General features: G+C 39.1%; 1 protein-coding gene across 2 annotated transcripts in view; it reads left to right on the plus strand.

Annotated features, from left to right (window-relative positions):
• The window catches only part of QKI (QKI, KH domain containing RNA binding), a 154240-nt gene extending 141544 nt beyond the window's left edge, over window positions 1-12696 (plus strand). Inside the window, exons 6-8 of one of the 2 annotated variants that reach the window (XM_084261434.1) lie at window positions 1823-2119; window positions 4804-4878; window positions 9527-12696. In XM_084261434.1, coding sequence (XP_084117560.1) covers window positions 1823-2119; window positions 4804-4878; window positions 9527-9543 — 389 coding nt within the window. In that variant the 3' untranslated portion in view covers window positions 9544-12696. The remainder of the gene's footprint in view (window positions 1-1822; window positions 2120-4803; window positions 4879-9526) is intronic. The other variant, XM_084261435.1, reaches the window with a different exon arrangement.
• The last annotated feature ends 11306 nt before the right edge of the window (window positions 12697-24002 follow it).

Here is a 24002-nt window from a genome sequence, read left to right on the forward strand (position 1 = left end):
TATGTTTTTCCAACAATTCATCATCAACTGATTTCACAGCTGAGTTCACAGGGATCAGTGATGTAATGAGCCATTTTTACCATTTCTTCCATTACACTTGTGTGAGAATGCTTTTGCAAACGCATGTATGCACAGGTTTACACTTGAAAATTAATTACATACACCTACTAATGAGACCTTATACATATTGTGTGTGATACAAATTGTTTTCTCTAGTCAAAAATCTTAATTTCTCCTTGTGAAAATGTGGTTGCTGGTACTGTTGCATAGTAGTTCTTTGCTGTAGCTGTGATACAGGTGTAAGGGCAGTTAATCTTTTCACTAAGGGCCTTACCAATATTTGCAAATTTCTTCTCCACACAGTCACTGTTTCAGTGTTGAATATGTTTAAAGGTTGGAATGCAGTTAGGTCAACTTGAGAGTGCTTACACCAGTGTGATTATACTGATTTTAAAAGAGACAAGCAAGGGCTCTTACTGCTACAATGGTAGTGGTAAATCTTTCAGCCCTAACGAACACCATAATATTTAAAACTAGATCAGTTTAAAATATATTTTGGTCTCTAAATTACTGCAAATTTGAGAGTAAAACAGCTTTCAGATTAGCTTAAGTTGATGCAAACTGTTGCATAGAAACCTTTATATTATATTTGAGCAATTTCTTTGTCTGATCTATTCCCATTGGTCCGTTGTATCAGTAGAAGTGGGAAGATGCTTTTTTGGGATTGTCGGTCTGGGTTTTTTTCCATTTTTTGATTACAGATTTCCACACTAATACCAACTTTTCAATAATAAGACAATTTCCCTCTTTCCATTTTGGTTTTACTGAAAACCTGAAGATGTAGAAGCCATACTGGTTTAAGACAGGAAATGAAGATGTTTGAGGGTTAATTAAATCACACATTCAGTCTGAGCACTTTTGTTTAAAAAGTAGAATAACGTAAAATTGGCAACAGTCTCAAATCTGAAAAGCTTCTGCCACATTTCTCTCTGACCACCTATAAGTTAATTAAATCAATGTAACCTTTTAAGGTTGACTGTTACCAACTGATGTGTTAGTTTTAAAAGTTGTTCATCTTTTGTGCCAACACATCAAATATCACTTAATGAAACGTACTAGCAATGTTTAAAAACTAAGAAAACCAAATGAAAGTATAAAATTAAAATTAAACAAAAAAAAACCCCACCCAATTTCTTTAACATAAGCCATACTGAGCTTAAAATATGAAAAAAATGTTCTATTTTGGGGAAATTGATACGGAAATCACTTTTGAGTGAGTATTGATGTTAGAGTAGGAGTGAACGTACATTGTCTTTCTACGTCATCTTTACCTTCGCTGATCCTGGGAATTGGAAATGTTTATGTGCTTAAATACAATTTCAAGGCATATAAAAACTGTAGACATACAGCAGCTCTGCATAACTGAGCATCTGTGGACTCTGTAGCTGCACTACATTTTGTACTCTGACGATGATGGTATTTTCCTTGTATCTCCTGCATGCATCTCGGTCTCATGCAGTCTTGATAGCATAAATGAAGAAATGTGGTCTAAATGGAGCTTTTGTGCTGTGTAACCTGTTTGAGAAATCTACCTCACTGTTTTACAATGCCTTTTTTATTTTGCATGTTCATACTTAATCACACTGGAAAATGGAAAGCTGTTTGCATTTGAATGGTGTGCTTTGGCACTGTGTGATCAGCGCATGTACTAATGATTTCCTTTTATTTTTCTTCTTTCCTACTTTTCCCCTTTTTTCCCATTCTTTCCACGTTTTGTACTGCTATCTCCATACTTTCCTCTGAATTTCTTTGCTTACTGTAGCAGCCCTTGCCTTTTCTCTTGCAGCAACAGCCCAGGCTCCAAGGATTATTACTGGGCCTGCGCCTGTTCTCCCACCAGCTGCCCTGCGTACTCCTACGCCAGCTGGCCCTACCATAATGCCTTTGATCAGACAAATACAAACCGCTGTCATGCCAAACGGAACTCCTCATCCCACCGCTGCAATAGTTCCACCTGGACCCGAAGCTGGTTTAATTTACACACCATATGAATACCCCTACACGCTGGCACCAGCTACATCAATCCTTGAGTATCCTATTGAACCTAGTGGTGTATTAGGTAAGATCCTTGTACGCGGATGACTGGGGAATATATTGCTTGTGCTTTTATGGTATTTGCAGGGTCCTGGGGCTCAAAGAAAAAAAATTGACATAACAATCTTATCTCGGGTATATTGAAAGTGGATATATCAAAACTGCCTCAGGAAAAGTGAGCAAATGGTGCAACTCTTGAACGTTTTAAAGATGTTTTGTGCTAATAAGCATGTGTGTTTAGTGTATGAAGATTATTACTGAAAATAAGATCTTAATGTTTGCTTGACCCTAGATAGATACATAGATGAGGGGGGAAAAAAAGCTAAATAGAAGCTGGCATCTATTATGTCATTTGGGCTGCCATAAATACCAGATTTGTTTGTGCTCGCTTAAGCGTAAATTAATTTCCAGTAATATTTGGAAGAGGGAACTGTTTTGCTGTACCTTTTTAGTAGGAAAACTAGAGAGAATGGAAAGGTCTTCTTTCCAGTTTGTTGGAGTTTTTGCTTCTTAATTTATTACACAACTGATGCAGCTTTCTGACACTGAGGAGAGATTTTTCATTTTGTAAGCAGAAAATTATTTCAGCGAATGAATATAAAGCAAACCGAGTTCTGACCAAAGGATGATACAATTAGCAACTTTACTGATGGCTTCTTTTGTATACTTTGGATTGAAATATCCATCATTCCTAGTATTTCAGACCGTTGACATCATTCCTAGTATTTCAGACCGTTGACTCGCTGTGTGAAGGCGAGAATGATAATGCAGCCATGACAATTCAGTTAACTGGTCAATATGGAACAAGCAGTTCCAGTAGTTTCTTCCTTCCCTCCCCGCTGCTGAATCTAAATAATCTTTCCTCTTCAGTTTGTTCTGAATTGCATATGACCTTGGTGCTGTATAATGTTGATTTTATAGGACTTTGATCTTCGTTTGTTCAGTGGCAGTTATTGATTTACACAATTTCTAAACATCTCTAATGAACACTGAACAATAAGGTTCAAAGTCAGTATTTTGTTGAAAGTATTGCAAAAATTCAGTTGTTTCACTCAAGTGACAAATACTTGTGGAGTTATCTGTATGTGTGCAGGTTCCCATGTTACACTTTGTACAGTAAAAAAGAAAACGTATTTCAGACTTCTGCCTTTTAGGATTAGTGAATCAATAATTAAAATTTTAGTAGGGGAAAAACATGCAGTAGATGTGTCTTTGAGAATCTTAGGTTTGTTGTCTGTTAATCCGTAGCCAAAATTCAGGGAGCATATGATGATGTCGTCATTTCCCACAAGTATTTCCCAGCTCTTCCACCCCCAGTCTGCAAGTCCACTTGCAGTATGTCCTGTATTAAAGTCACAGTGACAGATATTCTCAAAGTAAGCTATCAGCTGCTGGTCAGTGGCAAACACCTCTCCTGAATTCAGTTAAAAACAAGTAAGGAAATATCAGATTTCATAGTAATGATTTAGTACCATGCAGGGAACTTTGATTTCTCAACTGCATTGTCTAGAGAGGGAGAGGAGTGTAAAACTACTCTTAAAATGGCATCTGAAAACATTGCATACTTCTGGGCTGAGCTGTGAGAGCACAGGTGTATGGCCCAAAACAGATCTCATCAAATAGTCTTATTCAAAAAAGATAAAGGGAGGAAAAAAAGACTGCACTCCTACTTAGAAACAATAACTTAATACATCTGCTCTGTTACCTGAGCAGTTGTATAGAGTTAATTGAAACAAATTTTTTTGTTGATGCATTTTTTTCTTAATGCACTTATGAATAGTATGGTATATTTTGTCCATTTATGTGATGGACCTTTATGATTTCTCACAGTAATTCTCTTAAAAATTGCAGAGAAATGCATCCCTATTAGTACCTGTGGGGATGTTGGTGTTGGGATCAAATTTTAGTTGGTGACTAACTTTTAATTCCCTTCCTTTTATCTTCAGGTATGGCTTTCCCAACGAAAGGCTAAGAATTCAAGAACGGTCTTAACTGATCCTTCATCAGATCTGAATTTTAACAAATGCTTAGTTTCAGCAGCCTTGAAAAAAGCTTGGCCTAGCAGTCAGTGACTTACTTGCACTTTTTTGCACATAGATTTAAAATAAAATAGTGCTATTAATTTGGATTAGCTCCTATTATTACAGAGTAGCTGTAATTTATGAGTGTATAGTAGTATACTGACTGCTAAGTGTTCTATATAGTGTTTGCTTTACTAATCACCTAATTCATTGCAGTTCATACTTATTGACTTAAAATCACAATCTGTAGGCTTGAAGAATTGCTTTAAAACTTTTTTTTGTGGTAGAACTGGAAGTGATCTTAAGGTTAGCAAATAATTGTCAGTATTAAAAGATGGCATTATTTAAAATAGTCCTGCTGCAAGAAAGGCACTTCAGTGAATATGTGACTAGTAAAGCTTAAATGTGCTTGGGTCTAATAGATTTCATGAAATACTGTAATTTTGGGATTGTAAATGAATGGATTAAACAGGTTAAGGCCAGGATGTTTAAAATAAATGCAATATTAATCTGCACAGATAAACTTCTTTTTAAGATTAAGATTTGAAACTACTGTGCCTTAACTTGTTGCTTTTCTTAAACTGAACTTTTGTAGTTAATGATCATTTAAATCCATTTTGATAAACCTGCTGTTAATGTTTTCTTTGAATGTTTTCTAACTTTGTCTTGGTAATTGCAATTTAACTAGGTGCGGTGGCTACTAAAGTTCGAAGGCACGATATGCGTGTCCATCCTTACCAAAGGATTGTGACCGCAGACCGAGGTTAGTTTAGTTCTGCAGTTCTTGTTTGTAAGAAGTGCTTTGAGTGTACATGAGATTTGCAACACCACAGCTGGTTAACCAAATACCCTATTTTGACCCATTTGTTATTTTTATCTCAAAAATCTGAGTAGTTAATATTTTAAAGCTTTGGGAATACTTGTGTTTTTAAAAGCATTTTATAAACTTGGCTTTCCCAGCTCAATTAAATATAGAAACTTCGTGATATATTTAATATAAATGCTATAACTGCTTCCCTTTTTAAAAAAAATATTTAAAGATCCATTGCATGAGGAAACACTATGAATTCAGTGCTGCAATAATTAATTTGGTTGTGGTTCTCTTCCCCCCTGCCCCAATTTGTTCATTTAATTGGTGTGGAAATATCAGATTGGTGTTGCAAAATAAAATGAATGGATGGTTGCTTAATGAGAAAGAAGTAAAGGAATAAATGCCTCCTGTCTGTGTCTGGAGAAATCTGAAGATTTAGATTCCTTTTTTCCAATAAACTTTTGAGCCACTGTACTGTATATTATGAGGAGGATGCATGTTCTCAGATACCTGACTGAATTCAGAAAGGTAAGGGCTGTGAAGATAATACTTCAAAAGTTGTTCGAGTTCGAATTATTAAGGGTGTAGGGGAAGGGAGAGTGTTTTGGTTTTTTGCCAAAATCTATTTCTTGGTATTTGCCTTTTGCTGCTAAAATGTGTAACCTGAAGGAGAAGCAACTTTTGAAGTGCTGTTGGTGAGATGACATCCAATATTTGGGCATCTCTCTTTAACCCTTGAATGGAAAGTAAATCTTCATTTTTCTCCTGTTCCTCAAGTGTAATACCTTTGGACCCCTGAATGAAGTCTTTAAGCTTATTGAGAAAAGTGATATTTTCGGTTTATTGACATTGGCTAGAAAGCAGTGTGTGGGCTGAATTCTTATCCCATCCCTGCTGCTGACTCACCGTGGGTTTCAGCAAGTCATTTAATCTCTCTGTGTATGTTTTCCCATCTGTAAAATAAGGATAATAATACTTCCCTACCTCACAGGGGTGTTGTGGGGATTCTTGTTTTGTACAGGGCTTTGAGGATGCAAAGCATTACCTGCTAAGTATTATTATTCTGCTCTCATCAAAATCAGTGTTGTGCAGGCTTCCATGATACTGTAATATTCAAAAGCCAAATTCAGGTGACAGATCTGACATCTCCTAACACTGACTACACTTCACTTCTCACAACCTTCCATAAATTAACTGCAAGAAACAATATAGGTTTCAGTCAAAACCATAAAAAGGGCCCTCCTGGATACTTGCTGTATTTATCTAACTCTGTTATCTTTCATATCATCTTATCCTTTACAGAAAGTGTAAAGCTGATAACAAGACACTACTTAATTTTTTTAGAAGATTGCGTCTTCTTTTATATCACCACACACTATATACAGCCCATTTGTCATTTTTTTCTTGAGAACTGTTCAGTGGCAACAGGGTATAATCAGAATAAAGTCATAGCCTATGTTTACCAAAAAAGGAAGAATATTAAAAAGACTAAAGCCTATCTCTTTCAGGAGTAATGGGTGGTAAGGACTTATTTGGTTTTGAAAGTTTGTGACCTGATCATTAGCAAAACCTGATTTTTGCAATGTCTTTCATGATCTGCAAAACGGTTTCAGGTGACAGTTGAGATGACCTTTTTGTTTAAGTTGATATTTGTCTGAGGCAACTAGTAAAAATACCGATAAAGCACAAGGAGGGGGAAATGCCAACTTGTAGTTTGAGTTCATCATTGTAGGATTTACTCAAGATAGATCTTAAATAATTTTCAAAGATGTTTCACCTGAGTCACAAGTAATTGAGGTTAATTATTAGTATAATTTCACCTTCCTTTAAAATACAGACATTTTCTGATAATACAGTGTTCATCCCTAGCGATATTGGAAGCCTACTATCTTCTTAAGTAGATAAATACATAGCACATGGCTTATCTCCTGTGGAAGAAGTCATGCATACCTCTCTTTTAGCAGGGTAACCATACTGATATTTCAGGGGAATGTTATTTTAAAGTCTTATCTAAATAATCCCAGTGTGTATTTAGAAACTTACGCAAAGTTAGTTTTATAACTGTGCATCATTGCATTTTGCATTTGAAATGCTAGATTATCACTGCACATATTTAGCAGTTTCACAAAAGGTTTTGAAGAGAATTTTATCAGCAATGAACCAGTTTCTCCTAATGTGCTAAAATTATGGTAAATACTGATAGTATTTTAATTCTACAACATACTGACCTATTTGGTTCTTCTGTCACCAATATAATTCTGTGGCTATAGACATAAAAAACAATGTCAGCAAACCGAAATGCTTTTTTTTTTCAATGCAGAAACTTTTTTATATATAGTTAAAAGTCACTAAATTTATATTTGCATTCATTGGGTCTAAAGTTTTTTTTTCAAATTCTAAATCTACTCTCAGATGACTTTGTAGTACTACTGCATTCACTTTTTAAGTAGGCTTTTATTCTTTGCCTAGTGTTTTTTGTTTTTTTTTTCCTCTTGGGTTTTTGTTTGGTTTTTTTTTTCTTAGAGATTAGCACTGCATTTAAAGCAAGAATCCCCAAATGTGTAAATGTTACTCTTACAACTAAGCATTTAGAATTGGTGAAGGGTTGAAAAATATAGCTCATTTTAACTCAGAATAAACCCCCAGTTTATAAATAATACAAATTTGAATTTGATGCATATAACAGAGAGACTGACTGATTTAATTGTAATAAACTGTAAATGGTGTTGCACAGTTGACAAACCTGTGTGTACTGTAGAAGGCCAGAGACTTGGCAGAGGATGTATCACAGGTGTACTGGTATTTTTAAAAGGTAGCTTGCTTTGATGATAAACTCCACAAGAAATATTAATGCTGAGAATTTTCTTGAATGTTTTATCCATACCAACTGTCACATAATTTATATATAAATTTTAATACCATTTAATCAAAATCATAATCATTATCAAAATGCTTTAAGAGTCTGTTTCTAGTATACCTGTAAAGTGGTGAGATTGTGCCACATAAAATATTTATTTTTATTTTTGCTTATTTTTGAAACAGCCGTTTTAATTTAAACAAATCCCACTTAGCACGATTCTGAAAAAAAATTCAGGGAGCACGTGGTCTCATTTATGTTACAGTAGACATTTTGTGTAGTGTTATGAACTGTATCCTAAATGATAGGCCATTTTTATTATGTGAAAGTAAATAAGCCCACGAGAGAGATTGCTCGATCAATGCTATCTGTGAATCTTACACCTACTGGACTTCGTTATATGTAATGGCACAAATCTGACTTTGCACTGAATACCTTTCTCACTTTCATCTCCTCTGCCTTAGTCAAAATGGCAACAGTACAAAAACTTTATCAACCTCAGAATTTATTAGCTATAATTAAGCTGTTGAATGAGTCTTAAAAAATAAAAAAAAAAATCATACTACTGTTAAGTGGACCAAGTTTGGTGAAGGAGAATGTGAGAGAATGATTAAAGAAGGAACAGCTCAAGAACATTGGGAATGATAACTTTCCACTTGAGAACTTTTTTTATGTTTTACTGTAATTTGTTTGTGTTTTTGGGTTTTACTTTTTGTTGGGTTTTTTTTTTTTGCAAAAGAAAATAGTATTTACAGGTGGCTTCTTTTAAAATATAAAAATATAAAGCAGGAATGTATATGAAATGTCAGATTTTATTGTATTTGCAGAGTATTAGCTTTGAAAATGAATAAAGAGAGCTGTTTGTAGTTTTAAAATGCCTTATTAGTATCAATTAGATATTTTCTCTATTTTTTGATGTACTTAGAGCTTTTTAAGTATAGACTTTAAAATGGCAGGACTTTTACAGTGTTTACATGCAAGTGCATTTTATAAGTGTCCTATATGTGTAAAATAGTATTTTGAACGGGAAGATGCTGGCTAAAGTAGCAGGCTGGGCATTTTCCTGGTTCCCACAATGATGCCTACGTTGCTAGACTACAGTTTAGTATTGCTTTGTATCATGAGGCCAAGAAATTCCATGTTGTTTGTAAATAGAATAAATGAAAGGCAATAAAAAATTTATTGAACAAAAACCCTTTGTTTGGCCCATAGTTTGTTGAACCAAATTGTTTCTCTAAGTCCAGAATTCTGTAGATGACTCCATTCTTTTAACCACCAGTTATTAATAATCACATCCATCATTAATAGTTGCTTTAATGCTTGCACCTGGGGAGGTACTAATGCTTAATAGCAGTCAGATACTGATGCTGTGCACTGACTGTTGTTCCAGAAATCTTCTACCCAGTTCCAAAACTGTTCATCGTTTTTGTTTTCCAATTTCCTTCATCGACTGCTACTAACCATTAGTCGTTAGTCGTATTTTATCTCTATTTCTCCTGTTAACCGGTTTTGTGGGAGCGGGCTTCTCCTTCACGTGTCCAAATCATGATGGAGGGCTGTCATGATTTTATTGCATTCTGTAGATGGTGTCGATCAGTATGTCAGAATTAAACATGCTTGTTTTTTTTATTAGTTGTGATTAGTTTTCATGTTGTCATTAAGCCGTCACTAGCTGGAACTAATCTCTTCTCTATCTTTTCTTTCTTTTTTTTGTTTTGTTTTTTTTTGTTTCTAACCACCCAGCCGCCACCGGCAACTAACCTATGACCTTCTGACCTCTGAACTCTTCACCCAATGATGACCTGACCATGCCTGCCTGCTGATCAGTTAACTGGTAAACGCCTTTGCTTGCCTGTCTTCAGTGCAGCGAGCTGGGGCACTTGTCCGTTCGTCTTACCATCTAACAAAAACAGACAAAGAAATTGTTGTCCTCCAACTCCGCTTTTTGTTGTTCTCCTGTTTGGGTGAAAGTGGTTCTAGAACCTGCACTGAATAGTAGTAAAGCAATAAGGTCCAACTCATCCCTCCGCACTGATCATCCTCTAGTGTCCCGCCCCAAGCGAACGGTAAGGAGGCCTCGCACGAGATGGAGACAGATGTCCCTTAACTACCCGATGACAGAGGCAGTTACTGTGAGAGACTTCTAGGAATATTTTTCTTCTCAAAAAAAAAAAAAGAAAAAAAAAAAAAAAGAAGTCAAAGCTCTCTCTGAATGTACTGTGTGATGATGCATCATGCATGAACCTTTGGTCAGGGATGTCATTGGGGAAGGGATTCCAAAAAGTATTCAAAATTTGATACGCTGTTTAGTCACTACCGGTGCCCTCACAGGGCAGACGTTGCAGCCTTTTTTTCTATTGCCTGCCAAATTGGACGTTTTAAAGGAAAGTGTGCCATGAAATGCAGATTACAATGTCTTTTCAGAACTACATTAATGCAGAGAACAAAACAGCAACACTATGGAAGCAAAATCTGAGTTTAAATTATTTTAACCATATTTTAATCTCCTTGGAAGATTACATGAGAACAAGGTACATGCATTATGTGTCACATTACTGGGCAAACTGTTCAAATATTTTTTTTAAACCTCCCTGTATAGAAAAAAAATTCATTAAGGATGTAAAAGCCATGCTTGCCTATTTGCTGTATACATGTAATGAAATTGTAGATAAAGTGTAGTGCATTGAAACAAAATGAACAAAAAAGTAGATACTTTTACTATACAAGGGTGCTGGTGCAGAAAAAAATATATTTTTGGAAATGTAGCATTTTATACTTTCAAGTGTTATAAAAAAAGAAAAAAAGAACAAAGAAACCCTTTATTTCATTAAATGATTTTTTCTGGTGGTTGTCAAGAAAACAAAAGACCAAAAGAGCCTTTTAGTCTTTCTTTTTTATTTTTTAAGTATTGGAATAAGTCTAAAGAAAAGGAAGTGCCTTATTTTCTTCATGGTCATTTAGTCAAATGTCTTGTATAATCAGCTTCTCCCTCAGTCAAGTTACTGCATGCCACTCAGTCGCCCAGTATGTGAAAGAAGCTGTGAGGAAAGACAAATGATGAGTTGACCATATTAATTACCTGATTTTTGCCATACTAGTGTGACGTAACTTTGCCAAAATCTCATTGTGTAAAATACTTGCTAAGTTCTTGTCAAACCAGCCCACCGTTCCTGCAGCCACTCTACTCCTTAACTCACAGCAAACGCCGTGCGTGTGCAACGTAAACCAAAGGGTTCTGCCATGCCGACTGTCTCCCGCTAAAGCAGGCTGTTAGCTGACAAAAGTTTGTAGAGCCAGAAGCATGTCTTTTTTGTGTAGGGATGGAGAGGAGTTTTCTTGATTTTTTTGGTTGGAATAAATATAAATCAAATATATACAGTAGGCTTTGGCATCGCCCAGGAAACCGATGTTCTGCGGATACTGAAATTAAAAGTGCTTATGGCTGGATTTCAGTTCTAGTCTGAGCGGGTCCCTGGCTTTTACAGGCAGCTGATGCCGTGCCCAACAGCAGGCAAGTGACTGGTTCTTCAGCTCTTCTTTGTTACCGTTGAATCTACGTGCTGGCTTTTCGTCAGGATAAAGCAGGAGAGGGACATCAGCTAATTGTTTGAAGTCCAGCTATCCTTAATTTTCCACGTGAGATTCATATAGCTGGGCCATTGCAAGAGCTGAAGCTGTTGAACGCACAGTATTTAATCCCAAAAACATTTAAGTATTACTTTGCGTGGGGCTCAGTACTCAGCTTGGCAAATATCAGGTGATAACTTTATTCCCCTCTTGTCAACTTATTCTCCTCCTGCAAATCTTCGCAGCTTCCAAATGAAAGGTCAATAGTAAGCTAAGAGGGCTTACATTTCTAAGCACCTGCATGGTGACCTCATCTAACATCTTGTCTCACCTGGAAATAATTATCAGTTTATTTACTATGCAATAGACATTCATCCTTTCGTATTCAGCTAGCTTTTTGTTTATTGTGCCACCAGCTTTGTCTTCCTGTTACACATACAGTTGTGTTGATTTTACTTACAGTATATGCTGTGCCATTTTGATTTTATTTTGGTTGGTTGGTTGAATAAACTTGCGACACTCGAACATTTGAAGAGAGATTTGCTAAAACAATACCAGTATTTGATCCAGTTTCATCTCAACTATGATAAAACCTGGACATTTTAGATGTTTATCAAAGGTCTTTTACTGGGGGGGGGGAAGGGGAAGTGTATGAAATAGATGTGTGACATGTGAAAGTAATGTTTGCTCTGAACAAACTTCAGAAAACTTAGTTGACAAAATTTTGGATCAACTTAAAAAAAAAAAGCATGACTTTTGAAATCTCTGAATGCCTTGGTTCTCAGTATTATCATTCTTTAATGACTTTTTCTTTATTAAAATAAGTAGTTTTAAGACTTCTTTCTGACAGTATTATGTAATTTTTTTAGAGTGGGTAGATGGGAGTGTCGCTTGTATGTAACCGTACAGATGACATGTATTTGTCTATTCTTTATTATCTTAGTAGTTTCATGCTATGTATGTACCATAACCAACCTATTGCCTATGAGAAACATGTAAGATAATGTATTTACAGCCATTGTTACAAGTTTATAATGTATTTTTCTATCTTGTTTTATATGTATGTTATATAACATTCAAAAGAATTTTTTTCCTGATTGAGAAAAAAGGATACAAAATGCAAAACCCACGATTTTGATAACTGAAAAATTGCCAATTGTTTTGCAGTACTTTATTATATTGGGAGTGTTGTCTTTCTTGGGCTTTTAGTTAGCTACTGGATGAATACATTAGACATATTTGGGTTTTAGTTGGGTTTTTACATAGCTTGCGTTTTAATTCTTTGGTTCTTTGCTGTTTCTATTAACCCATAGCATTATTTTAATAAATGTTATAATACCAACCTACTAACTCTGGACTATGTCTGTTTATTAACCATTACATGTTTAATTAAAATAAACAAATAAAAGACGGAAGAATGTAAAGTCTTGAGTTACTGGACTAACCCTGAAGAACGTGACCACAGATAACACAGCGTGACTTGTTTTTATGTTGTTTGTCGGCTGACATTCTGCACACTACTATTAAATTGGCTTTGGTCATTCTGGCCTTTTACCTTGGGGAATAGGTGCCAGTAGAAATGGGAACAAAGTAGCATATTTATTTTATTAATTTTTTTTTTTGAGGCATTCTTCTTGTAGAGTCTTGCCACTTGCCTTTCAGCATCTGCATTACTAATTCCACACTTTCTTTTTCTTTCTCTAAAATAATTACTGTCGGCTCACAGCAAAAGAGCAGAGATGCCGGAGTGCTGGTAAATCATGACAGTGGTACAGAAACCGGTTTGATTCTTTGTTGAACCGTTCAGAGGCTGCAGTTAATCTGGTAGGAGCTGGTGATTTGTTAGTTTTGGCACCTGGGTTGCTGTTGCTTCACGTGGCATTTCAAAGCACAAGATACACTTCTACACAGAAGTACTGCACATCAAAATACAGAATCTGGGGGTTTTCCTTGCCAGAAGTGCCTTGTTTTCTTCATGCCATGCTGTTGTTGGGTAACTACTTGCTATTTTTGGGTTGTTGGGGTTTTTTTTTGGTACTACTTCTGTAGTCTGTCTGTCAGTATTGCCTAGCTCAGGGGAGTACGATTTCTGTAAGCCAAAGGTCAAGCTGGATCACTTCCTAATGACTGCAGAAAGTACAAAAATACACCTTTTGCTAAATCACCAAGCATCAGCCATTTCAGATTCCAGGGCTGCCTTTGTGAGCTGTATCCCTGTGGATGACGGTAGTGGCATGAATGCAGGGAATTGGAATGGTGACAATGCTGTTTTGAGTTTTGAATCTATGCAAATATTTTTACAGAAGGTTTCTTTTTTTCTTAAAGCTTCTTCTGACAGAGGCTCCTTTGCATATCCTGGGTCATCCTTCTCAATTTGTAGTCCTGAGTGGACAGTAATTACAACGGATGTCCGGGGAGATCTTTGATGTAGGTCACTCTCCAGATGCCAACAGTTTTTCTGAAAGCCCAGGGGTATTTTTTCCTCTAGCTAGTAAAACTTAAGGTGAGGGGTCTTTGCATCTTTTCAAATGCCTTCTTTAATTTATGGTGTTTCAAACTATGTGCCTTGAAATCCATGAGATAGAAAACTTTTAAAAGTTCTCGCATTATTGGTATTAATTAAAATAGAATGCATTTTTATTTTATGGAGGGAAAAGAGTTCTGCTGAAAGATGTTTGTTAGTTTTTTGATGGCATATAGCTCCTTGTTTTACAAAAATGTACAGGTTCAGCTGAAAAACTGATGCCTTTAGAATAGTTTCAGTTGTACAGAAGTCTTTTTAATTTAACAGATAATGAATATATTGCTATCCTAAAAGCCAGCCACAGGGAGATAGTAAAAAAAAAAATTAGATACTCAGAGCAGATAACATCGGGACCTTTTGATCAGCTAATGACAGGAGTGTAATTTCAGAGCCAATAATTTATGTCCCTGAAGAATTTTATCAGAGGCACGCATTTAAACTCGCTGATGTACTCTCTATTATAGTCACGACACTATTCAAATGGGACAGAAGATAATGAAGAATACTTTTAGTCTCAGAACTACTGCTTTTCTGTAGTATATTTGTTATTTTGTATTTTATTATATATGATTGAACTACTGCCATACTTTGTCCACAGTGCATTTTCATCTCATTCTCTGTTATACTTAGTAGTCGGAGGTTGCTGTAAGTTTTGACATACTTTAAAGCTGAAGGACAGCAAAAAAAAGAAAACACTAAAATCAAAATTTTATACAAATTGTTGTTTTTCACCATTGCTCAGTTGACCTGGAAGTTCATTTTATACTTTGCCTGCTTACAGGAAAGTAACAAGGTATTTTTAGAACTGAATTTGGGGATGGCTTCAGTGGTGTTACATCATGGAAGCTGAGTGGTTCTTTGTGGTTGTTACTCAGGAGTTAAATTGTAGCAATTGAAAGATTGTACATTCGAGTCTAAATTAGAGAGTTGATATTCCATCCAATAAAGGAGGATTTATCTTACAGAAGCAAATCTATTTATTTCCTTTAGTAGGTCAAAATATAAACAAAAGCATCACAGAGCTTTTTCAAAGTAGAATCTGAGCAATGCCAGTCACTTCTTAAAAGTGAATTGTTGTCCCCGAGCATGGCAGGCTTGGTTTCTCCCAGAACATTTTTTCTGTGTTACGAATCCAGAATATATGTCATAACAGTCTTCAAGGACATCTCTCAAATGCTTTTAACAAGCATACGGTCAGTGTGTACTGACAACATGGATACTTTATTTGAACGCATCTTGAGAAAGCGTGTCCAAAATCTGCACGTAACGAGTGGTCTGTTCCCAGACTGTACTCTTTGAGGGGGACCACTAAAGTTTTCAGCCTTGAAAACACAGGGAAATGTTGAGGTGGGTTGCCATCCTTTAAGAAATTACTGTTAATTTGGGGGAAACATCCTTTTAAGTATAAGAAATTTAATTCTTTGTGCCTGGATAAAAATAGCAGTCATCGCAAATAGCACGTTGTACAGAGTGGAATCTGAGTAGCACACTCCTAGGCTTGAAAGTACGCGATTGTTACTGGGATTTCTCTTTTCTAATATGTAAGATATGTTTTGTTTTAAAACACTATTAAATGGAAGACTGTCCAAATAACACACGAAACGTAACATGGTAATCAATGCTGAATCAAACTGGTTAAAGGAAAGTGCAGCACTCCTCCTCCTCTGTGCCTGCGCGCTCATTGCAGGTGGTGTGGTTCTGCGTAGGAGGCACCCGGGTGGCAGGCACAGCGGGTTGCGGTGCGGATGTCTTGGTGCCAGCAGTTCGGATGTCCGTCTTTGGCAACAGACTAAATGGGAGGAATCTGGCTTCAGAGGCAAAGATGAAACTCTGAGGAGAATTAATTGGGGAAAAAACAGCAACCACGAAACAACATATATTCATATATGCTTTGAGTTGTATTATGGCAGTTTGTGTGAAACATTTAAGGTTTTGTTTGTGCAAAATAATGTATTCTAAGGGGAAAAACAAACGTGGACATTGCCAAAACACATGTAAATAAAACACCATTTATGACTGTACATTATGTGCAATAAAGTAACTGGAAAACGTGCATGTACTTTATCCTCAAAAGCAAACTGACAGCTCTCAAAGCTGTAGCTATAGTTTTATTTTCTGAAAAGATAAATTCTATTCTGTATCTAAACAGCAGAATAAAGAATGTACATTTTTCACACCTCAATTTTCATTAATGCTTTTAGCAGTGTTATGAAAGATGTTAATTGTTGAAGAGGCTTAAATTTTCATGGTCACACGATTACCGGGGCATTTCCTTGCTTAACAGTTTCTTATTGCATATGCTGCTGCTGATGTCTGTGGCTGTAAATGATGCGAGTGTGCATTTCATACCGTAGTTGTGCAAGACATACTTTGAATATGGATTTGTGGGCGCACCGGTTCTGTAATGCTGCTTAAAGATGATCAAGAGATTCTGATGATGTACTTCTGTCAGCATCACAGTTACAGCTGTGTAGGACAAATAAGGAAGAGAACTACTTTGTAGTGAAGCCTAACGTACTGTCTGGGGGGGAAGTGAGAGGTTCTGGTTACTGTAGAAAATTAAGATGTTAAATCTGTCACCCCACCTAGCATGAGTTCAGTGAGAAACACGCTTGGAGAAGAAATAGGTTATGGTCTTTCAACACTTTCATTAATATTAATGTCCTGATACCTGGTTACAGTTTAAGACAATTTCTTTACAATCAAATTTTTTACTTTGCTAAAAAGTCCTCCTACTTTGCGCTGCTTAAATACAAAATGGTTTGCTTCAGAAGTGTGCGATAGGGAAGGTTAAATGTGGCATCTTTGGGAGTCTGGGAGAATAGGGGGAAAGGAGTCTAAATAGCAGCATCAAGTTACACTTCTCTTGCCCTCTTCCAGGCAGGAAAATAAATTTGGCACAATTGGCATTCAAAGGTAACTTCTATGACAAGTGCCAACAAAGCAGTGCCACATAGTCATATCTGAGCTGGCTTTCATCTTGGAAGTTCATAGATGGTAGAGACGCGATTTGGCCTGTGCCACACAGGGAGGTAAAGCAGCCCTCGACATCTTGGCAGTGACTCTGCATCGAACCCAAGCGCACCCGCCTGATCACTGCAGCCCTGGGTGGAAGTTTTGGGTACAGCCTCCTTTTGTGTGCTGTCTTTGGCTGCACTGTGTAAACCCCCTGCTTCATCCATCCAGACCCCTAAAATCCAGAACTGCGACAATCTTCCTTATCTCTTGGAGTAATATCTATTTGTGATTGCCTGCAAGCTGGGAATTGCATTTACTGGTCTACAAGTTAAAGTTAGGCGTGGAATTCCATGACTGGGAATTTTCTGTCAGAGAAGTTTGCTAGTGTTCTACCAAATGCTTTCTGCGTAGCTGTTCTGGCATGCGTATGGTGGATGGCCTCATGTTACTACAAGTCTCCTGAATGTTTTCTTACTACAATTACTCTAGTTCCCTTGAGAAAATGAAAAATTAGCCGTTAGCTGTGTCAAAATAACGAGAGGCATTCATGCCGAAGAGTGCAAAGTGCGGCCTTCAAAGTGAATGTCTTTCACTATGACATTTGGGGTTACCAGCAAAAGCAAGAGAGATTATCCAATTGTTTTCTCAGCTTCCATATCAAGTTCTCAAACAGTTAAAAATAGACAACTGAGCCAGTCCCTGTGGAGGTGAACTCTTCTAAAATTACCAACCACAAATGACCAGTAACTCCCCAAAATGCATTTTTAAAGTTTTTGTTACAAAGCAGCATTAAAGTGCCTTTTTTAATTTCCTGCGCTGCTTCTCAAGGTGTTTTCACCCCTGGCAACAAACAAGACTGACTACTTTGAATAGTAAACAGGATAAACTCAGAGGCGAGGTTCAAGGAAAAGACACCAAATAATGGCACACCTGCCAACATCGTGTTGTTTCAGTGGCCCATGAGCAAATGGAGGGGCTTTCTCCAGATTTTATGTGTTTGTAAGACCCTTGTGCTGCCAAAGGGCTAAGCAGACAAACAGCTGTTGCCAGCGGGACCTTTTCAGAACGATTTCTGTTGATGTTCAGTTTGCTGAAGGTGGCCTTTCTGAAGGAGGTGGTACTTCCACTGCCTGAAGCTAGGACGATCCCAGGTCCTCTTGGTCCTGCCATGGGTCAATCATTCAGCAAGCAGTGGTCTCAGCTGTACTGTGGGTTTGCTCTCAGAGTCTTTTAAACTATGAAAACCAAACCCCATCTTTTGTATCCAGGCCTTTTTGTATCCTGAAAGATCCATCAGCAGGGCACCTTGTAGGCCAGTGTTTTAAGGGGGCATTTTTTTCCAAATTGAAGTTACTACAGTTAAAAGGTGGGTTGTGTAAGTGAGAGTATTATGGGAAACACCTTACTATGCGATAAAGATACTGGGATCACTGTTTTGGAGTCTCATGGAGACGCTAGAAATGCACAACGTAATAGTACATTATTTATTTGTTAGTTGGTGTACCTTTCCAGCTGTGATTTCTGGATTCTGTTCTTTGATAATTTCTTACAGGAGGGAAAAGTTGTTGTTCATAGGACTAAGAGCATACCTCGTACGGCTCAGAGGCAGCGAAACGGCGAGGCACTGCGGATCACCCCTGCGTGTGTGCCTTCTCAGGGGGCACTGCCGTAGTCAAAGGAAGGTTTTAAGGTCTTGGCCTCCGATGTTAGGTAACACATGGTGAAATTGTGATGCAGGAAGCATAGTTTGTTTGCTGCATACCCGCTAGTCTCCAAAAGCTTAAACGAAGGTTACCAATCCTGAGATGTTACTGGGTGTTAATTGCCATGGCGAATCCATCTGATTTTTCACGTGTCTACAGTCTGGAGACCTTTGTTTGCATGCTCCTTCAGTAACTCCGAATCGTTTCACAGGGAGTGGGTCCAGTACTGCAGAGGGGGCCGCAGGGCCATTACCTGTGTGTGCTCCTGCGTGACTTTTCCCATATAACCTTAGCGATGAGACAATTTTGATTCTTCCTCTGAGAAGCAATGAATGAAGCAGATCTTCAGCTTTGTTTCTGAGGAAATGTATACGTATCTGGGCTGAAAGAAGGTATGAAAGAATTACAATGATGTTGGAGCTTTGAATCCTGTCCTAACAGATGAAAAAAATTGCTTTGGACTTTGTATGAGCCAGGAGGAGAAGACAAACCTAAACGAGAGACATTGTCAAGAAGCCCATGCTATGTTGACAAGACGTTTATCAGAGACTGTAGGCTGGAATTTTAAGTGAAGAAAATTGAAATTATCTCAGTCCTTGAAGAGCTGGTTTGCCGTATCTCCCTTTTATCTTAAGCAAACTTGTTAATTTTTCTGCTGGAAATCTTTCCCTCCTTCAGCCTCATTTGAATTTCATGTTCTTTGCTTCTAAGGTTCTGCCCTGCCCCCTTCTGTGCTGCCTCACATTTCATAGACAAACACTGCCTTCATTAGGATGGCCAGGTGGCACGGTTCAGTCCAGGCAAGTCCAAGTATAGGCAGAGCACAGGCAAGGCTCGTGTCAGGGTGCGCAAGTGTGACCTTACCAAGAAAGCCCATTTTCAGTGTACGTGACTGCGTCCGAGCAGCAGATGGAGGAGGAGTGTCTGGATGGTGAGGGCACAAATCCAGCGCTTGGAACACCTGGTTTTGAGATGCTTCTTTCACTGCTGATGGTTTGTGCCATTCTGAGCAAGACCCTCGCAGCCAACTCTGCAAAGAAACGCAGTCAACCTGAAATGGGAATTAGGCCTTATTCAGGTGTCAAAACATGGAGTGTGATTACCTAGGCTTTCAACAGAAAAGTCATATTATGTTACTCCTGAAAAGAAAACTCCCTCACCTTACCTGCTTTTACCTGGTTTTAGCAACAATATCAACACAAAAGAAATTCCCTGATGCCCACAGACCATGTACCTGCTCGAACGTGGAGGGAGAAAAGTGCTGCTCTCTAAATCCCCATCTTCCAACCACACCCACAGCAACCAGCTTAGTAGCTCAGCTGCTTGAGTGTGTCTCTCCCCGTTTTCACTTGCATGGTCTTAACTTAGCCTTTTGCGCTCCCCAGCTACCATACAGAAGCCCGGTATTGTTTCACTCAAGTACCTTTGTTGCTCTTGTTCTGCTTCTTTGTAGCTCAGTTCCACACCGGTGAAATGAAGTCACTGGGAGTACCCCAGTAGAGTGTCAGCTGTGGATGACTGCATTCGAGACTGTCAAGTGCTCAGATAGTACAATGCCGAGTGCTCTCTAGCATCATCACAGTGTCCGAGTGTTTTACAGTCTTGAATGTACTTAAAATAAAGCATGTAAGCAAAACAAAATACCTCTGACTTCTTACTTCCTCAAGCCCACAGTACAAGAAGGTTTCACAATCTCCCGGGCCAGCTGAGTCCTACTCTCAGAGCAGATTGCCGCGGTGGGTGCTGGAGATGGCTGTCTCTAGCTTCAGCTTGGTTTGTGTTCAGAACTTTCTCCGTCCTACAGTCTTGCTGTGGATGGGCTGAGCTGTTTTCCAGTTTTTCAGTTGGGAAGCCTGAGGCGAGGTGAAAGGATGGAGATGCAGCCACAGGGAACAGCACGGCTTTGCCTTTTCACCGGTGGAAGGTAGCGAAGGGAGTGCTGACTGCACTCCTGACCCAGGAGTCCAGGCGAGATGGGGGTTGTATTGTAAACCTGCTCAGTGGAAGTCAGATTTTCCCAGTCTGATAAGGGAGACAGACATGATGATAACACTGGAGTATCTAACACTCTGCTTTTTACTCATTGGGTTGCTAGTATCATCAAAATCAGCAAAATACCAAGGTTGCTTAAATTTTCTGCTTCCTCTTGTGAAAGCACCTATCTGTTCCAAGAACCCTGTGTTGTCACAGAGCCCACTGAAGAGTCCAGCACACAGATAGATGCACTCATTCCTGTAGCAATCGTGGCACTGTTACAATGCAGCGATGGTTTAACACATGATGCCCTTTGCAAATCTTATCTGTTGTAACACTCAGTGAGTTGAAAGGGCTGGAAAAAGGTGCAGCAAGGAAGCGTTCCGTGGTAGTGTTAAACAAAGGTCACGAGCGTTACCAGATGGAGGAGAGGACACTTGTGATGTACCCCTTCTCCGTTTGAGACCTAAAAGTTGGGTGCCTTTTTTTAAATCCACAGCTGGGTGTTGCCTTTAATTTCATTGGTATTGCTCTTCCTTAACCGCATTTCACAAAACCCACCAGGTCTCCAGCAACACGTGAGGTTTTGATTGTTCAACTCTCAGGCTACTGTAGTATTTTGAAACTGGAATGCCTGAAAATTATTAACTTTGATGCAAGAACAACAACGTTTGCAGCCTCGGGCCAGTAGCTGTGAATGGTTATATTTGGGATGCCAGTTTTGCGGTGAGCTTTCGACTCGCTTCTGAAGGAAAGTGATAAATGCTGCTGTAAGAGACGGAGCTTTGGGTTCTCAAGCAAGAGCCAGCGTTAGCAGGTAGGTATAAAAGAGAATCGCCTCATCAGCCACACTGCAAGTGCCAGCAAAGCCCAGCAGGTCTATCCTTGGTCACACTCAACCACCAGTCAGCTGGCAACCAGGCGCCTCTAAGTCCAGCTCCAGCAGGTGATGGTGAAGTGGGGATTGAGCAACTCAGGCAAGATTCTTCTAAGATTTTATTTTGTTGAAGGAAACAGCTGCATTTTATAAGTTGTCATGTATATCACAATGATGATAATGAATTACATCAATGAAGTAGGACTTTTCACTTGCTCTGGATTTATCTCATGACTTCCCTGTGTGAGGGAACCTTGAAATAAATGATTTCCACTCTGGCAAGGGCCTAGTTTAAAACAAAAGTGAAACCAATGAGTGAAATAGTCAAACTCCTGACTCTCTTTAGGAGGGAGGGAAGTAATAAATAATGTTGCCTTAGAGCAATTTCTCCCTTGTCATCCCTTTTCCCCTTGCAGTTTGCTGTCACTAATCACCGTGAGCCAGACTGTGCACGTCAAAGAATCCTTCAGCTGGAGTCAGTGGGGCTGCTCATGTGAGTAATTTGCAATGCACGCAGCCGGGGCCATCAGGCCTGGTGCTATTAAACTCATTTCAGCTATAAATTCTCTGGGCAAGGACTTATATTTCTTGTCAGTAAAACACTGGGTGCAATTCTGGTAGTAGCATTGCTTTCTTATTTATTTTTCTTTTTGGGTTTGTGTTTCCCACACACACACACACACTTTCTTTCTACACCTTCTCCTTTCCTCTCACCTTTTTCTTCACACACGCAGAGCACTAGGAGAGGGAGCAGAGCAGCGGCTCTGGCAACAACGCTAACGTGCCCCGTTCCTCTCATGGACTCCTTCGGACAGTTTAGCAATGTCACCCTGGCTCTAAATATTCCCTTTGGGCCAAGAGCCTTGTCACTGAGAGCAGGTTGGGAAAGGGAGAGCCCAGGCGCAGAGGCAGGGAGAGTTGTGTCAGTGTCAGGCGGCAGCAGGAGCGTCTGGTTGTGCTGGTCAGCCAAACCGCCTGCTCCGCTGGCTCATCCTGGCCACACACGGGCATGTGCGGGCAGGGAAAGCTCCTCTCTTTGATTACGGGTGAGGAAAGGACCTGCTTGTGCTGCTGCAGTGAACTCGCTTTGCTCAGGATAAAATCTCATGAAGCATAATTACGTGAGATGCTTCTGCTTAATCCCTGACATGTCTTGCTCTTTTCACTGGGAGAAAAGTAGTTAGTTATTGGGGGGGGGGGGAGGGGGTCCCAAAAAATTTAATTGCCAGCTTTGATGTGCTATAATGGGAATAATGGCAGAGAATACAAGGTCTTCTGCCTGCACCGCTACCTATGCGCTTGCAGATAAACAGCACTTGTGTGTCATGCGTTGGAATAATGGCTGACGGGACAGCCCAGCGGCCCAGCGTCTCTTCTCCTTTGTACCGGACCTAATGGGCCTGCAGGAAGAAAAATGCTGCTTACGCTTTGCTGTTAGGCTGAAGCTCACCCTGTGCAGAGGTCTAGCCCAGGGCAGAGGCCTCACTTAAATCCTGCTAAGCCCTCAGACAGGCCTTCCAGGTTCCCCCGCCTTGACGGGTGTCAGGACCCAGATAGGTTTCCATTCTGTTCATGGGTAAAAGCACGTAAATAATACTTTTATGACTCAGGTATGTCTTGAAGTATGTAACCTGATAGCAGACAACTCTACTTTATTGTGCAGATACTTGTTCTGAACCACATGGCTGGTAAGTCATGAAATATTAATGGCCATGCAAATCTTCTCTTCTGTATCACAAGCTTTTCTGTGTTCCTGACCCCTGACTTCCTTTAATCATCTCCTGGGTGTGTGGTCTGTTACTATTCTGAGATATCTTGTGAACAGGGGCAAAGTAATTACTTGATCCCTGCCTGCTGCAAGAATCTTTTTGAAAAGAAAATTGATAACTTCAGAGGCGCTTCCTCCTTGCATTAAAATCAGCCCCACCTGCTTGCTTCACAAGATTTCTCCTTCGGTGGCCTGAATACAGACCTGCAGTGTTTGGTGTTATTTTCAAGACTGTAAAACCAGCATTCTTGGATCTCCTGCTCCTCCACAGATTAAATACAGTTTCTGACCAAATGCTCCCCCTCCTCCCTCCCTTCCCCCCCTCCCCCCCATCTCCTACTGGTTTTGCTTAAGGCATCTTTATAAACAAGCTACAGCTCTGACCACCAGACATTTTATTGTGGTTTCTTACAGGCAGGCCCAAAGATCTTTCAACCAGAAGCTACCATGCTTGTTAGTTATAGGGTTATCTTATTTGTCTCCCTAATAATTAGAGGCTGAATTAATGCCTGAAACGTGAAGGGTTTTAAGAACTGAGGCATGTGTTTTTGGCAGAAATCTCCTTTCCTTTCTCTACCTGTTCTCTAACATCCCAAACACTAAAAATAATGATGGTACCTTTGTGGGGGAATAAGGAAACACTTCCTAGCTCCCTGTCAGACATAGGAGGAATCGGGGGTTTGGTGCCATGTGGGTCTGAAGACTCACAGCTGTACCAGCTGGAGAGAGGGAAGAACCATGGCGGAGCGTCCGCCATGCAGAAGCTATTTTAGTAAACCGGCACGATGGGGGCACAGACACGAATAGGTATTTTTACAAGTGAGCTTGCAGTGACTGCCAGGAGCATC

This window comes from Gallinula chloropus (assembly GCF_964237585.1).
Source record: "Gallinula chloropus genome assembly, chromosome: 3".
In the NCBI taxonomy this organism is placed as follows: Eukaryota; Metazoa; Chordata; class Aves; order Gruiformes; family Rallidae; genus Gallinula; species Gallinula chloropus.